This window comes from Enoplosus armatus, chromosome 2 (assembly GCF_043641665.1).
Source record: "Enoplosus armatus isolate fEnoArm2 chromosome 2, fEnoArm2.hap1, whole genome shotgun sequence".
NCBI lineage: Eukaryota > Metazoa > Chordata > Actinopteri > Centrarchiformes > Enoplosidae > Enoplosus > Enoplosus armatus.
In genome coordinates, this window is record NC_092181.1 from 18,397,126 (window position 1) to 18,412,626 (window position 15,501).

The 15,501-nt window shown below is 40.8% G+C and overlaps 1 protein-coding gene across 1 annotated transcript; it reads right to left on the reverse strand.

Annotated features, from left to right (window-relative positions):
* Positions 1-629: 629 nt before the first annotated feature.
* Positions 630-7,086, reverse strand: LOC139301329 (polyunsaturated fatty acid lipoxygenase ALOX15B-like). The gene is made up of 14 exons (XM_070924693.1): positions 6,925-7,086; positions 6,384-6,588; positions 6,166-6,247; positions 5,807-5,929; positions 5,586-5,689; positions 4,880-5,046; positions 4,577-4,720; positions 4,045-4,248; positions 3,757-3,843; positions 3,486-3,655; positions 1,993-2,114; positions 1,744-1,844; positions 1,020-1,190; positions 630-924 (listed from the first exon to the last, which is right to left on the reverse strand). Exons 1-14 carry the CDS (start codon positions 7,066-7,068, stop codon positions 745-747), a joined length of 2,004 nt encoding a protein of 667 aa, XP_070780794.1. The 5' UTR covers positions 7,069-7,086; the 3' UTR covers positions 630-744.
* Between the last annotated feature and the right edge of the window lie 8,415 nt (positions 7,087-15,501).

The window sequence follows — 15,501 nt, forward strand, 5'->3', positions numbered from 1 at the left end:
TAACATTTAGCATTTTACATTTGTAATTGTGAGGGAAATTTTTCTTCTTTAGAGAGAAAAAACACCCAATATAGATGTTATGAAGCAGTTCTTTATTTCATGCGGCATGGGAGGAACACACCTCAGAGCTGAAAGTGCAGCTTTTCTCTAAAGATAAGAAAATGCAGAATTTTAATACAGAGAGAAAAACAAGGACCTCCTTTCTTTTTCAGAATTAAGAATATGATGTTCTTAATGAGGAGTACTTGTTTTCACATGAGATGAAACGGACACACAGTTCACTCAGAGGTTTCGTCTTCCTTTCAGTTATTGCCTGTTTTTCCAACATACAGATACATTACACAGCATGTAATAAATTTAACAAAACATAGGTCCCTAAAAGTATTCATACTTCATTGTGACAGTAATTCATATGGCACAGTTTACTTCTAAGGTGTTACAATCAAAATCCAAAATAATATTTTTCCCACAGTAATTTGATTTGATTAGATGGCCTGTGCATTCAATGAAGAACTAAGAAGAAGATTTAAAATGTTTTTTATGATTTAAACAGTAAATTGTCACCACAGTTAAATCATTTAAGCTGTGTAAAACACAGATCACAGATAAACAAGCAATGATCACAGTAGTTTCCTTCCACGACAGTATCAGTTAAAAACAAAACATGCAGTTCCTCCCTTTCTCACTTTTGTTAATATGAGGCTGACTTTGGCCAAAAGCTGAGGAGGTCACACCTTCTGAAATTCAAATGGCCACACTATTTTCTACCTCTGTTGGAAACAGGTATGTGTATGGGACATCCAGACTCCTGTTTCTGACCTTGATGGCTGCACTTAACACTTCAAGCGCTCCTTGAAAATTCTTTATCATCTTGCAGGGAATCTCCTCACTGAAATGGTCCTCCGGGTAGTCGCCAAGAGGGACCTGATGAGATCAATGATACATTTAAAACGTTTTTCCCACAAAAATTTAAATGTTATAGGAATGTTATTTATTTTCATGAAGTCTTGGGCACTTACAAAGTCAGAGGACTGCCGGCTGAGAAGCCACAAGGTGGACATTACATTAACTGTTGCGTTGACATCAGGTAACGTCTGCAGCATCGTGTCCTCGCTTGTTGTCCCCTTTGTGGTTGGTGGAGGAAGTTGCAAGGAGGGGGGAGCGTTGGGCATCCAGCCACCATAGTCAAACTGCAATGAATGAATGATTGACAGATGACTGATTAATACTTTTTGAAACCACGCCATGTCAATCCGTTGGTCAGTCGGTCCACTACTTTTGTCCACACTGAAATAGTTCATCAACTATTGGATGTATTGCCATGAAATTTGGATTGGACCAAATATCTGTACAGACATTCATGATCCCCACCATTGACGGTAGATATGAATCCTAATGACTTAATTGATCCCCCTGACGACATTTGTGGTTTTCAGAGAAATGTCTCGAACTTTCTGCTGAATTCCTATTAAATTTGATTCTGACATTCATGTTCCCCTCAAGATGAACAGTAATAACTTTGTGATCCTCTGACTTTTCATCTTGCACCATCATCAGATCAAAATGTCCAATACTTTGGTTTGGTAGCATGGCTGTGGTTTATATTAAATGCTCGCTTACAATACACAAAGTCAAATGTCTTTTTTTGCCAGAATTCATTCATCTCCCTCCAGTTCAGAGAATACTGCAAAATCTCATCAACCCAGTCCACAATAGCATTAAAATAGCACTGAGAGCATTCACCTGTCCAGAGTTCACGGCTGCGTGCTGTGCTGAGCAAGTGAAGATCGCCATGGTGACAAACTTTACCAACCCAGCCACGGTGGTGAATGTCTGTGGAATTCCTACGAATTAGAGAGAATAAACTGCATTACTTAAAGACGTTTAGATTACTAAATTAAAGTTTGACTTATGTTTGCATTATGATCATATATTGGTACATAAATATGCACATTTATCATCATGAAGACTGAGCTTTTCTTTAAAGCTCACCTGTGTCTGCTTGGGAAAGGAATCCCTGTTCAAAAATGTCCAAAATCCACTTCTGCAGTTCGGAGTCTTTCTGGACCTCAGCGTCATCCTTGTAGTAGTAGCTGAGCACTCCCTGCACAAACCTTTGAGAAATGTGGATAAATTCTGTGAAACACATCCCTAGTTGAATTGACATTTTCAGAAACATGCCTATTTGCTTTCTTGCTGAGAGGTAGATGAGAAGAATCAGAAATATTATACAAGGGAAATTATACAAGAAATTATACAAGATCGATACAACTCTCATATCTGTGTGTTAAGCATGGAGCTACAGTTGGGTGGCAATTAGCATAGCTTAGCAAGACTGGAAGCAGGAGGAAACAGCTAGCCCGGCTTGCATTAATCTTCAAATATCAAATAACACCTCTGAATTTGACCAGTTAGACGCAGTGACTTCCTGGTGTCTCATGGTTCCCTGGAATTTGTCCAGTATAGATCACCTCAGCTGGTATCTCCAAATGGGCTGCAATGGCTGCAAAATATTAAAAATGCCAAGATTTCCTTTAACACACAGACAAGAGAGAGATATCGACCTTTTCATCCAACTCTTTACTGTACTGTCATCTCTTTAAGGAACCGTTAATCTAACACCTGGGCAACTTGACATTTAAAGGGCAAATCAACAATAAATCAAACACAGCTGAAACCTGCTGCAGCACTGCTCTTAATGGGCAGTCTTTCATGTAAATCTTCTGCAGTCGATCAGGGACACCACCTGCCGCATTCCAGCCCGACATGTTCCTGAACTGAAGCAGGAAGTGGAGGAGATGCTGGCGACAGGAATCATCGAGCCTTCTCAGAGTGAGTGGTGTAGCCCTGTGGTGTTGGTTCCAAAGAAACATGACCCTCTTGCTGATATCTTCTAACGCATCCAGAGTGGTGGTTTGGTAATCAATGCCAAGAGGTGTCACGTTGCCAAGTCTGAGGTCCAGTACCATGGCTATGGTATTGGAGGTGGAGGCATCCACCCTCAGGTGAGAAAAGTAGAGGCAATCGCAGCTTCACCACTACCAAACACCAAGAGGACGCTCCGGCCATTCTTTGGGTTAGTAGGATGGTATCGCCGACTCATCCCCAGCTTTCAGGATCTGCTGTGCTAATTGACATGACTCGCAAATCCAGCCCAGTAAAGGTTAAGTGGACTCATGAATGTGAGAATGCTTTCAAAGACTTGAAAAACTGTCTGTGTCCCTAACCCTCCTATCACATTCCTAGCCCTCTGGCCAAGCTTCCCCACACACCCCTAGCCCTCATCTGAGTCTTACACTGTGCAAAGCACGTTATTTCACTTTAGTGTACTTCATGGCCTCTAAATGCAATCTAGCTAACCCTAACAAGTCCTTATATTGCATAGCAGGGCAACTACACATCACTAAAACATCCATGATTTTGCAACAATATAAATATAATTATAAATTGTAAACATAATGACGAATGGAAACTGCCTATAATACCGGTGGATGATTTTCCAAAGCTTGAGTCCATCATCCCTGTAGTGGAAGTTCGGCACACCCTCCAGCCTGCGCTCAGTAATGTCGTCTTGTATGCAGAGGGAGCTGTAGGTCAGTGAGGACAGTGATCTCTTCAGGACTGTGATCATAGCCTCTCCACCAGAAGCTGCAAACTAGGGAACAGTCAAATATGTGAGGAATATAGTTAGAGACAAATACTGTACATGATATTGGAAAAATAATTGGCCTATGGAGAGTGTTGCTCTTTTTGTACCTTTGTGAAAACTCCAGTCTTTGATATTAGAAGAAGTCGGGCCATGTTGTTGATCTGCAGAGTGTAGCGAGTGTGAGGTATGAGGAGCTGAGGGAAAGAGGGAGCTCTGTTAGTCACACTGTTAATGTTAATGTTAATGAAGTCAGAAATCTGGATGCTTCTACACCATTTAAACATGTGAAATACTTGCAAATAAATGCACACTAAAGCATTATGGTTCAGATACAAAAATTAGCAAGTTGAAAAAACAATAACGACAGTGACTTCAGTGTTTTCCTTCGCAGTTACCTTGTACAGTGGATGCACCATGGGGATGTTGCGCAGCAGTGACACTGCAAAAACTTCAGCCAGCAGATGAGTGCGCAGCAGGTGAAAGCTGAGTTGATGCTCGTTGAAATCTGCACTTCTCACAAAAATCTTCGCCATCAACCAGTCGTACTCAGAATCAGTAGGGAGAAAGATGGGATTGTCATCTGCTGGAGTCTGCTTCAGCTGCAGGAGAACAAATGGGGATGTGGTTCATTCAAAAAAAGGGAAGAAAAGAATGATCTGTAATTTTCTGTAGTCTGTATGTTTGCCTTTTTACTACAGGGTAGTTATGCTTGGCAGGTCTTTTCAGTTTGATAATCTTGTCATGTAACTTGGATATGACTATGAGAGAAACTTTTTAACATGGTTCGGGCTCAGGCAGGAAGAAATAAACAGCTTTTCCTAACAGAGAGAATTCATAGCTGCCATTGAGTCTCTAAGACCACTTTCAGCTATATCAATACTCTAACTACCCGCTTTACTATTAGACATATTTGAGTGCTGATCTCACCTGAATAGCGATTGGCATCAGCGCATCATCAGGTGTTTTGTGGAAAAGGACGAGTGGAGCCATCAAGTACTGCTTCTTCTCATTGATGATGTTTGCTTCCAGTCCATCCAAACACTTGTAGTCACACAGGTATATGTTGCCTTTCTGTTTGAAATTTAGGGAGGATGAGAAATTATTTGACTCACGTGGAGTATATTTCATATACTGAGTGAACATGTAAGTGCAACATGCAGTTCCACATTTAACATGTCATGGGGAAAAACATGATTCAAATACAAAGATCAATCAAAGTCAGACAATCACCTTAATTTCATGTGACAAGCTGCATTGACCCTGGAGGAAGACCATGCCATCAGTGACAGGAAAGTTTTTGGGCAGGGCTGTACAACGTCGGATCAACATGGGGTTGACACCATTCAGATACTGGTACCCGAAAAATGCATCCTCCTTCCAATGTTTCTTGACATAGTCTGGAAAAAGAAGAAGGAGATTAACTACATTGACTTTCAAACTTTGGGCTTGAAAATCTTCCTCTACCACTGTTATTAGCTTAACTGTTCACTGCATGTGAAACAGGAAAATGGGAAACAATGTGTTACACAGAAAAAGCTTAAAATTAGGAAACTTGAACATGTTTAGATACATACACATTTCCTCATGTCACATTTTTTTCAATTTAATGTGATGTGTATTATTTGATACTAATCATAAAAGTAGTCTTTATCTGAAAATGATATGTAGTACAAAGTTGCCACGTATGCAGTGTACCAGGTAAACAACTAACAGACGTTGGGGCCCCATTCAAGAAGAAATTAACAACAGATGAGCCAAGTACAGAGGCCTAGACTATTCAGTGTTCAGTAAAATCTAATGGCTTATCTCAGGAATAAAAACATTTTTTAGGTAGCATAATGAAATACAGTTGAATATCTGAATGAATACAGTTGAATGTTTGCTATCATGCATTCAATTTCAATTATTTCATTAAACTACCATGAGAGTTCAGTACCTGACATGACAGACCGATTACAGCTGAACGCCCGACTGATAGCATCGATATCAGTCCACTTCTCTTTGCAATCAGCCAGTCCCTCCAGTTCCAGCTCAGCCAGCCTAGATAATAAAAGCGAAGAGTCATTTTATTATGATAAAGTAATAGGTTATGAAGCCATAAACCGCTTTGATAGGCAGGTGCATAGATAGATATCTGACAGAATTTGAGGACTTTACCCTGTGGCTGCTGTGAAGTTGAACTCCGTAGTCTTGGTGAAAGAAAAGCGGACCTCCAAAGGCAGAGAAAGAGGGCTCGCTGCCTTCATGCAGTGAGGTATTCCCTCTTCATACACATCCCAGCTGGGAATAGTAGAGAAGAGCGTGGTGAGGAACTTTAGACAGTATAGATACCAGTGTATCTGCAGTATCTGCAAGCATGATATACTTGACACTTGTATATTTTGCAACATATGTTATAACCCTGTAAGAATGCCATATGGTGGTTAATTTATCATTATATATCATAAATATATTCAACCAAAGGTGGAGGAGGTTTGGGTGTTTTTTGTTCCTGTGTATAAACTCTGAACTCTCACCGATAGTCTTTCTCTCGCTGCTTCAGTTCCTTCTCCCGACTGTACTGGCCAAGAGGACGGATGTCTTCATAGACTTTCAGAGCTTAAAGAAAGAACCACAATAAGGTTTTAAATTGTTGATATATACAGTATGTTGGCATGTATTTACTCCAGCCTCCTTACAGTTACGCTTTCAGAACTTTCTTTAATGTCTTCTGTGGTCAGTGAACAGCACAAACCTGTTCCCTCTCTGAAGAAGTGCACTTCGCTGTCAGCGATCCAGCGGTAGATGGGAAAGTTGTAGGTGTCTCCCTCAGGGGATTTCACTTCCACCTTGTCCGGGAACCAGTTGTCTTCAGGGAACAGTAGGAGACACTGTTTGTCCAGCTCTATCAGAATCAGCTTTCCAATGGAGACGGGGCAGGACACGGTGAAAGTAGACACCTGGAGTAATGAGAGAAATGGTTTGAAAACATTTATACAAGATATGAAGATAAAGTGTATTTAATAACCAAGAACTGAGCTGTAACATCCCAATAATTAGCATACAATTACTGAATGTAGAAGGGGGATAAAATAAAACTTAGAATAATGACACTGCATAAAGAAACAATGTTATGGAGCTCATTGAGGGGATTATTCGTTGCTTTGGTCACTTTTGTGGTCGTGGTTGAAGAGACGAGGGTTTACATCAGCTTCTCTAAAGTGGTATTTGATATCTCTCATAGGCAAAGTTGAAGAAGTGTGTTATACATTTAGAGAAGGATATTTCAGACTTACTTCTCCTCTGATGAAGGCTAAAGACCCGCTGAGCCACTGGCGTTCACTCTCCCCTTCTGTGCCCACCAGCTTGATGTAGATATTGTTAAAAGTGGTGGCATAGACGCGATCGCCAGTGGATACGGTCACTTCATAATCCTTCATTTTCACTCTGGAAAGCAGAAGAATCTGGTGGGGGAGAGAATATTAATAACCATTCTCACCACTGATTAGGTTAACTGTCACTAGATGAACCTGAGTGTAAAAAAAACTACAAAATACTGGTCTCGTAACAACTAATATTAAATTGGTCATTTCTGAATTATTGCTTAATAAAATTGTTTCATAAAGCAACTCTCTTACCTGTTCATGAGGGCAAGAAGTCCCTTTGATGAACTGCTCCTTTGATAAAAGTCATCACCACTGATTTCTGTTTTTATACAAACAGTTTTGTGGGAGTGTCCAGTCAATATCAGCTCTGGTGAAGGAAAGTTAATGTATAACTAATTTCTGCACTTGATAAACCAGCTTTTCCACCTTCAAATGTGAGACAGTCATAGTCAACTAAAAGTATTATTTCAGACTAAATGCTAAAACAAGATAAAAAAAGTTCACCTATACAGTTTATTTATATTCATCAGTTAAACAGTTTACTGTAAACAACTGTAACACGATCGTAACCAATTTCTATTACATGGCAAATGCATACAGTAGAATATACAGTTGTAGCCATCTGAAATTGCCCAGCTGGAGGAATCCAGTGTCCAGCTAATGTCCAGCTACTGGGACACTCCTCTTGTTGCCTGACAAGGCATGTTAAGATTCCAGTCAACGCTCCCATTTAAGTACCATTCTTTCAGTTGCGTCCTCACCATCACACATTCACAGGTCAAGGACGAGGCGTGTAAGTTTTCTGTTCCAAGGTATTTATTTATTCTTTAAAAAATTAATATCTAAAAAGATTATATCAAATGAATCTACTCTTGCCCTTATGTTGATACAGTAATGTATGAACTGTGAACCATTATATATTATGTGAAAATGTCATTCAGTAATCTGTCCCAAGCATAAGTCTCATGAGAAAACTACATATAATAAAAATGTAAATTAATGTATTTTTAATTGTATTCAACTACATATAAAAACATTTTTATGATTTTGTTTTAAAATAACTATTGGAATATGTTTGTCCCACAATATGGATCTCAAGTGCCATTCAGTAAAACAAAGATAAAAGTAATTTTATTCCACATCACATGCTGATAGTCATGTGACAATCTGTTGAAGATCCCCGATGACCCCTTGATACAGCAGCAATGTTAGTAGATCTAGTATTAGTAAATGATAACTTCACCTTTGCTCTCAGGTAGCATGTGTAACAAAAGTGAATTTGGTCATTCAACACATAAAAATAATTTTTAATATAAACTTATATAAAAATTCTTTATTGTACATGAAAAGTGAGATTAAACTTTAGAGGTTAAGGTCATCACTTGACATAGGTGGCCAGGTAGAAAAAAAATTCAGTTTTGCACTTCTGTCATTCAGTGCAACAAAAAAAGATGTTATACCACAATGTCATCCATTATGCTGAATAATGAAAGCCATGTTATCATATGTTTTTGATAATTAAAAGCATTTTCACTTTTGTAATAAAGACATTGATTAAAGGTATCACTCATCACCTTACACAACTCAAACACTGTTATGTGGTTTGGTGTGCTTGTGTTTTGTAGTACCACTCAATGTCCTTGCAGCTGCATTTTGGACCATCTGCAGGGGAAACTGGGGCAGGCCTGGGTATAGGGAATTGCAATAGTCCAGTTGTAATGTAATAAAAGCGTGAATTACTTTAGTTTAGAAAAATGGTTCTTAACTGATTTTAACAATTCTTAACAACAAAGCTGATTTGTTTCTCAAGACAGAGCTCAGAATCAAACGTAACACCCAGAAAGGTAACACATGTGACTTCACATGTAGGGTGAGGTGGCCTTGCTTACTGGCAAAATGGCCTCTGGAGTTGAAGGGACCAAAAATTATTACTTCAGTTTTGTCACTGTTCGATCGACCCAGCGTGGGGATTTGGACCGGAGACAAGAGCAGACTTTCCACTATGGTTGTGTGATAGGTAATGCTTTTCCCTCCCCTTCCCAGCTTAGCCACACCTTTCAATCACCCTGATGCGCAACAACCAGGTGCTACTAATTGCCGGCTCGCTTTTTAAATGTGAGTGCGAGCAACCTGCAGCAGGCTTGCTTCGCTCCCCTTGCCTTATGATTGTCTGGAGGATTGATGTTCAATAAGGTATGGGTTTCTGTGTGTATGTATATATGCCACCCTATACTCTTTTTTTCCTGTTCCTCTTGTACTAGGAACAGGAAAAAGATGTCTGCACCTGCCTGACCTAGATGCTGTGTGTGCAAAGGAGGAGTTTGGGCAATTGCTGTTTTTGTCCCTTGTTAATTTTCTTTGGATATTCTCAGTTACCTGATTTTGTTTTCTTTTGTTTCTTTAATATGAATTTGATCTGTGGTTTTCTTTAGTTTGCTTCCTGGATTTATTGATTTTTTCCCCCTGCATTTAAGTTAAGCAGGGGTTGTATGGTGCAAGGAGGTATTTGTTGTTTTCTTGTTTCTTTTTTTATAGAAACCAATATCTGTGAGCTGTCTTGGTTGGGAATTTGTAACATTTTGGGTTTTGTTAGTTTCCAGTACAGGTTGGCTGTTTTGTGCCTAGAGGTGGTGAGTCACTAGGTGGAGGGTTCCCCCTCTCTGGTTTCTTTTTGGTTGCATGCTCTCTCAAATTTCTGTGCCCTTGCTTTTCATACGTAGTGTAGATATTTTATTGCATGATTAATTTGCTGTGTACTCTAACATGTCCTTTTTGTTGCTTTGCAGTGTGTGTGTGATCCTCTCCCCTCCTTGGTGGTGGTGGTGGTGACTCCCCTTCCCCTCACTCCTGTAGGTTTCCCTGACACCCCTGCCTGTACTGGTAACGACTTAGTATGGTGATATGTTTTAGAGGATTTTAAAATATCTTATAATAAACCTGTCTTTTAACTGACCACACTTTTGGACCTGATTATTAACGCCCCAACTGAATTGTCTAAATGAAGGACCATCAATTTTAAACTGGAAACTCATGTCTCTGCTTATCTTATAAGAATCTGTAAAGTGAAAGATTATTCTCTGGGTGACATTCCCAGGGTGGCGTTGTCACAGTTGAACAAGTCAAAGAGGCGGATAAAGTCAGCTTTTATCAGTTCAGATTGCTGACGGGCTGTCTCACAAGTGCCGATGTGGATTTTATTTATTTTTTTACACTTTTTGATTGAATGAAAATGCCAATGTTAGACAGAGTTACAGACAGGAGTCAGAAGTAGCAAAGTGTGATGCGCAGAAGTGATGTCACTTGCTGATAAGTGAGGCTTGTGTGCCCTGCCCTCTTGTGACATTGTCATCAGTCTACCAGTGTTGGTTTACTGCATTCACCATCCCACCTTTGACACAGGGTCCTTCCCATGTGCCAACCTTAACATAAAAAGGAAACATTTAGGCAAGCAGGGACGACCTAAACTTTCCTCCCAGTAAAGTAATAACCACTTGTTTTGGCTCTGTGTGTGGATATTTCTTTTCTTTCATTTCACAAACTGACATTGTCCAAGCACTAACAAAGTTAACTGATATAAACCACATTCTGGGATTTCCTTCTTCCCTCTCCTTCTCTTTATGATATAACAAGAGAAAGGCAAAGATAAGACGTGTATCAACTTCCTGGTTAAACACAGTATAGCGTGATGATGAATAATTCTTTTATGGATAAGGAAATAACCTTCCCTAGGGTGCAGTCCACCTGGCCTCACCAAGGCAAAGATTAACTTTCCCCAAATATCCTGTCCTCAGACATCTGGGTCATAAAGCAGTCCTCAAGACTGAACGCTAATGTAATTTAAGTGACAATTGGCCAATTTATGACCGGACCATTCGTGGACTTGGGCAGATACAGACTCAGTTCATCAAGTCATACAAGAACAAAGAAACTGACTTTGTCATGCAAAATCTAACGTACACTAATTGATATATGATGTTTAATTTCTTTTGGGTCAACATGATTTTGATGCTGGTACAATAGAAATTGAACTATCTGAACTAAGAACTGGTTACACACATCCACCAATTGAGATAAAGATGAGATGTGTGGTCTCATTATTCAGCTAATGACACAGGAAATTTGAATATGCATTTAGATAAACAATGAATTGATCATAGCTTGTAATGAAAGAAAATGTAAGTTCTGCATGACCCCCTTCCTCTTTTCAGAGATAAGGAGCAAAGGTGTTGATTTTATTATTATAATACATCCAATCACTAGTCATAAAATCACTTATTTTCGCTTCCTGGAACCAGTTTTTCCTCAAACTTTGTGTTTGCTCCCGTGCTGTGCAGCATAAATCAGATGACACAACTTGGGTGTTGATGTGTATGTGTAGTGTTTGGGGTGCATTCACCAGAATCTGGAGTCTCCTCCACCTCTGCTGCCAGTCCTGCCTCATCCTCCATGTAGCCTCTCGAATAAGTGACAGTCACAACCTGTGGGGGCCCCGTGGGTCCCCTTCTCTTCCTTGGTCTGTTACAGTCTCTTGCCCAGTGGTCAGGCTCTCCACAATTCCAGCATACAGGCCAGGGCCTGCATTGCGTGATCTGATCATCTGCTTGGAGCTCGAGTTCTAGTCCGAGGGGGACCACCACATGGCATTTGTCTGAACTCCGAGCCGGTTCATGACAAAATGGGGGCTCGTCCTGTTTAAATGGACTAGTTTATAGGCTTTTTGGCCTAGTTTGTAATGGTGGCAATTAGATTTGGCTTTCTCTGGTAAGTAACACTTGAGAAGGTTCACTGTCACATTTGAGTGTGAAATTATTTCACTAGGGTAAATTCTTGTGGGAGATACACACAGGTATTTGGTTTCTGGTTTTTGGGGGGATGTGAGCTTGGTAAGTCCCAGGTAGCACATGTTGTTGGTGCAGTGCTGGTTCTAAGTAAATGACTGTGTATATTTACTTTGGAGTTCTATTCCCCTGCTCGGTTTCAGACAGCGGGTTCTGTTTAGGGAATCCGTTGTTTAATCTATAGTGTGGTGGTGAACGTGGGTAGAGCAGTCTGCTCGGTAACACCTCAGTGGCTTCTGGGGTGGTCGATGGTATAACCAGTTGCCTTCCCACCCCACTGATTTAGAGTGTATAAGTACCCCCCACAAGTAACTGCTTGAAGACTAGGGTTGAGTTAGGTAGTATGTGGTGAGATAGGTTGGGGGGATTAGACTCCAGTTTTGCCGTTCTTGAATTTGAACAACACAGCACTGTGTCCTCTACATAAGTGGTAAGAGGCTTTGAAAATGGGCTCTGTTGTAGAGGGTTTTATTCAGACTCCTTCGGTGGAGTAATTGGATCAGTGTACGAAGGACCAATTATTAAAGATTGCTGAGCATTTTGATAATGAAGTGACTGATAAACGTTTAAAAGAAAATATAAAAACATTTCTGAGAAACAGATTGGTGGAAGATAACGTTTTGTCAGTTGAAACTGTGGGTAAACATGATGTGTTTTTTCCTGCAGTGGCCCCAGAGGCTTTAACATTTGAACAACAAAAAGAGTTGTTAATGCTTAAATTGGAACATGACAAAATGTTACAGCATAAACAATTGGAAGTGGAAGTGATGAAACAGAAAAATGAGCAGACTAAATTGGAACTGGAACACTATAAATTGACACTGATAAAAGAGGGAAGGTTTTCTGGTGGGGGTGCTGTTCAGGAAGAAAATCAATTTAATGTTGGAAATGACCTGAATTTGCTTTCCAAGTTTACAGAAAAAAGATCCAGATCTGTTTTTCTCTTTGTTTGAGCGGGTGGCAGAGTCCCGTGACTGGTCTGGAGAGGAGCGAACCCTATTGTAACAATGTGTCCTCACAGGTAAGGCACTGGAGGCCTATGCTTCTTTGAATGTAGCCAAGAGTATGAATTATGACGTTGTGAAGGCTACAGTGTTGCGAGCGTATGAGCTGGTTCAGGGATCTGAGAAAGAAGGAACATCAGACTCATGTTGAATTTGTGCGGGATTTGGTTGTACAGTTTAATCGCTGGTGTTCTGCATCAGAAGTTAAGACTTTTCAAGAACTGTGTGATTTAGTAGCACTTGAGTAATTAAAAAAATGTGTGCCAGATAATATTGCTACTTACATAAATGAACGAAAAGTAAAAACACCCCAAGAAGCAGCAGTTTCTGCTGGGTATATTCTGACTCATAAAAATATGTTTGGCGAAGGCAGTGCTCTTGTACAGCAGAATAGTTTTTCAATGCGCACAGGTAGACTGTTTGTGTCGCATGGGGAGGCCCGTTCTTCGGGGCCTGAGCATAGTACTTGGAAGAAAATTTTTTCCAGTAGGACTTGTAATTACTGCCAGCGTAAAGGGCACTGGAAGAATGAATGTCCTGCTCTTAAAGGAAAAGCAAAGTTTTCAAGTAGTGCGCAAGTAAAACCTGCTGCTTCGGCTGCCCCTGCTTCTTCAGCCCAGTTGGCGCTCCAACAACAGTGTCAATCTGATGCTCTGTGTCCCATTGTGTGCGAGTCTGAGAGCAAAAGTAACTATTCAGCCTTTATTTCAGATGGTTGTGTGTCCCTGCCTGGAAAGAAGGAAGTGACAGTTAAGTGTGATCTCTCAAAGTGAGTTAATGCAGAAACAAAAGTATGTACTCTATGAAGGCCCTATTTGAGCTGGTGTCACCTACGGAGGACATGGAAACTGCAGCGCAGGGGTATTTTGTGCAAGGTGATGTCCTGCTGCGTAAATGGTGTGCACAAGGAGATGATTTTGTGGGAAAACCAATTGTGCAAATTGTGGTGCCTGCTAAATTCAGAGAAGCTGTGTTGAAAGCTTCCCATGATGATGTAGCTGGTCATATGGGTGTTAAAAAAACATACACTCAGATTTTGCGTCATTTATTTTGACCCCGGTTGAAACGGGATATATCTGCTTTCATCAAGACTTGCCATACTTGTCAGCTGACGGGTAAGCCTAGTCAGTCTATAAGTCTGGCACCGCTGTGTCCCATTCCAGCTTTGGATCAGCCTTTTGAGCATTTAATTATGGACTGTGTAGGCCCGCTGCCTCCTCCAAAATCTGGTAATCAATACTTGTTGACAGTGATGTGCCAGGCTACTCGCTATCCAGCGGCGTGCCCGTTGCGTTCTATTACAGCGAAGGCTGTGGTGAAGGCCTTGTCCCAATTCATTTCTGTTTGGCATTCCCAAAGTCATACAAACTGACCAAGGTTCAAATTCTTGCTCTAAACTGTCTTCACAGGTTTTGCAACAGCTTCAGATCAAGCACAACCAGGCGTCTGCTTATCATCCCCAAAGTCAAGATGCTTTAGAGTGCTTTCATCAGACCCTGAAGTCACTCTTGCGCGCCTACTGCTGATGTGTATTATTTGACACTACTCATAAAAGTAGTCTTTTCATAAAATGATATACAGTACAAAGTTGCCACGTATGCAAATGAATGATATGCAGTGCAAAGTTGCCACGTATGCAAATGTTCCAGGTGAACTAAGCAGACGTTGGGGCCCCATACTTATAGGATTCGTTACTGTTGGATGAGGTCTCCTCGGTATGTGGGAGTTATGGAGGTCTCTTTTCCTAGCCCCTTGGCTGCTGTGCAAATAACTTGTCTATCATCGGTTTTGGGGGACCCTAGGGAGACATAAGTTTACAGACTCATGTGTTATAGTAGGATCCCATGTATGCCTAAATGTATAAAAGACGAGTTTGAACAGTGTTCGAGGCAGCAGTACTGATTCGGCTACGGGTGCTGTACAGGTCAAGATGCGCATGCCTGTTGATCCTGATCTTTGATGCAAATAAAGAATATTATGTGAAAAGTCAGTATCAGCGGAGTTTCCTTCCATCATCGAATCATCGCCTACATCTGGGGAATGAAGAAGAAATTAACAACACTGCACTGAGCTTGATCGCGACTGGGAGGAGGGATTGCCTTGGTTGTTGCTGGCGGCAAGAGAGGTAGTCCAGGTGAGCACCGGATTCAGTTCAAATGATCTGGTTTTTGGGCACTCGGTGCGTGGACCATTGGCAGTGTTAAAAAGTGGTTGCCAACAGTCTGAGCCGCCACAGAACTTCATTGACTATGTTAAAGGTTTTAGGCACAGACTTTATATGGCAGGGAAAACGGCAAAGCACAGGTTAAAAAAATCACAAAAGAAGATGAAATTACTGTTTGACCATAAAGCAAAACAGCGGCAGTTCAGTCCTGGAGATCAGGTCATGATTCTTTTACCGGTTGTGGGTTCACCATTTCAGGCACGTTTTGCTGGTCCGTTTACAGTTAAAAAAACAAGTGTCGGAACAAGATTATTTGATCTCATTGCCTGAAGGAAAGTCTAGGTTGTGTCATATCAATTTGCTTAAGCCTTATTAGGCCCAGCTGTCGTCGTCCCCTGGTTCTGCTGAGGTCCCCTGCATAAAACCTGCACTTTGCGTAAAAACAGAGGTGTCTTCTTCGGTAGGGGCAGTTATGGGGGAG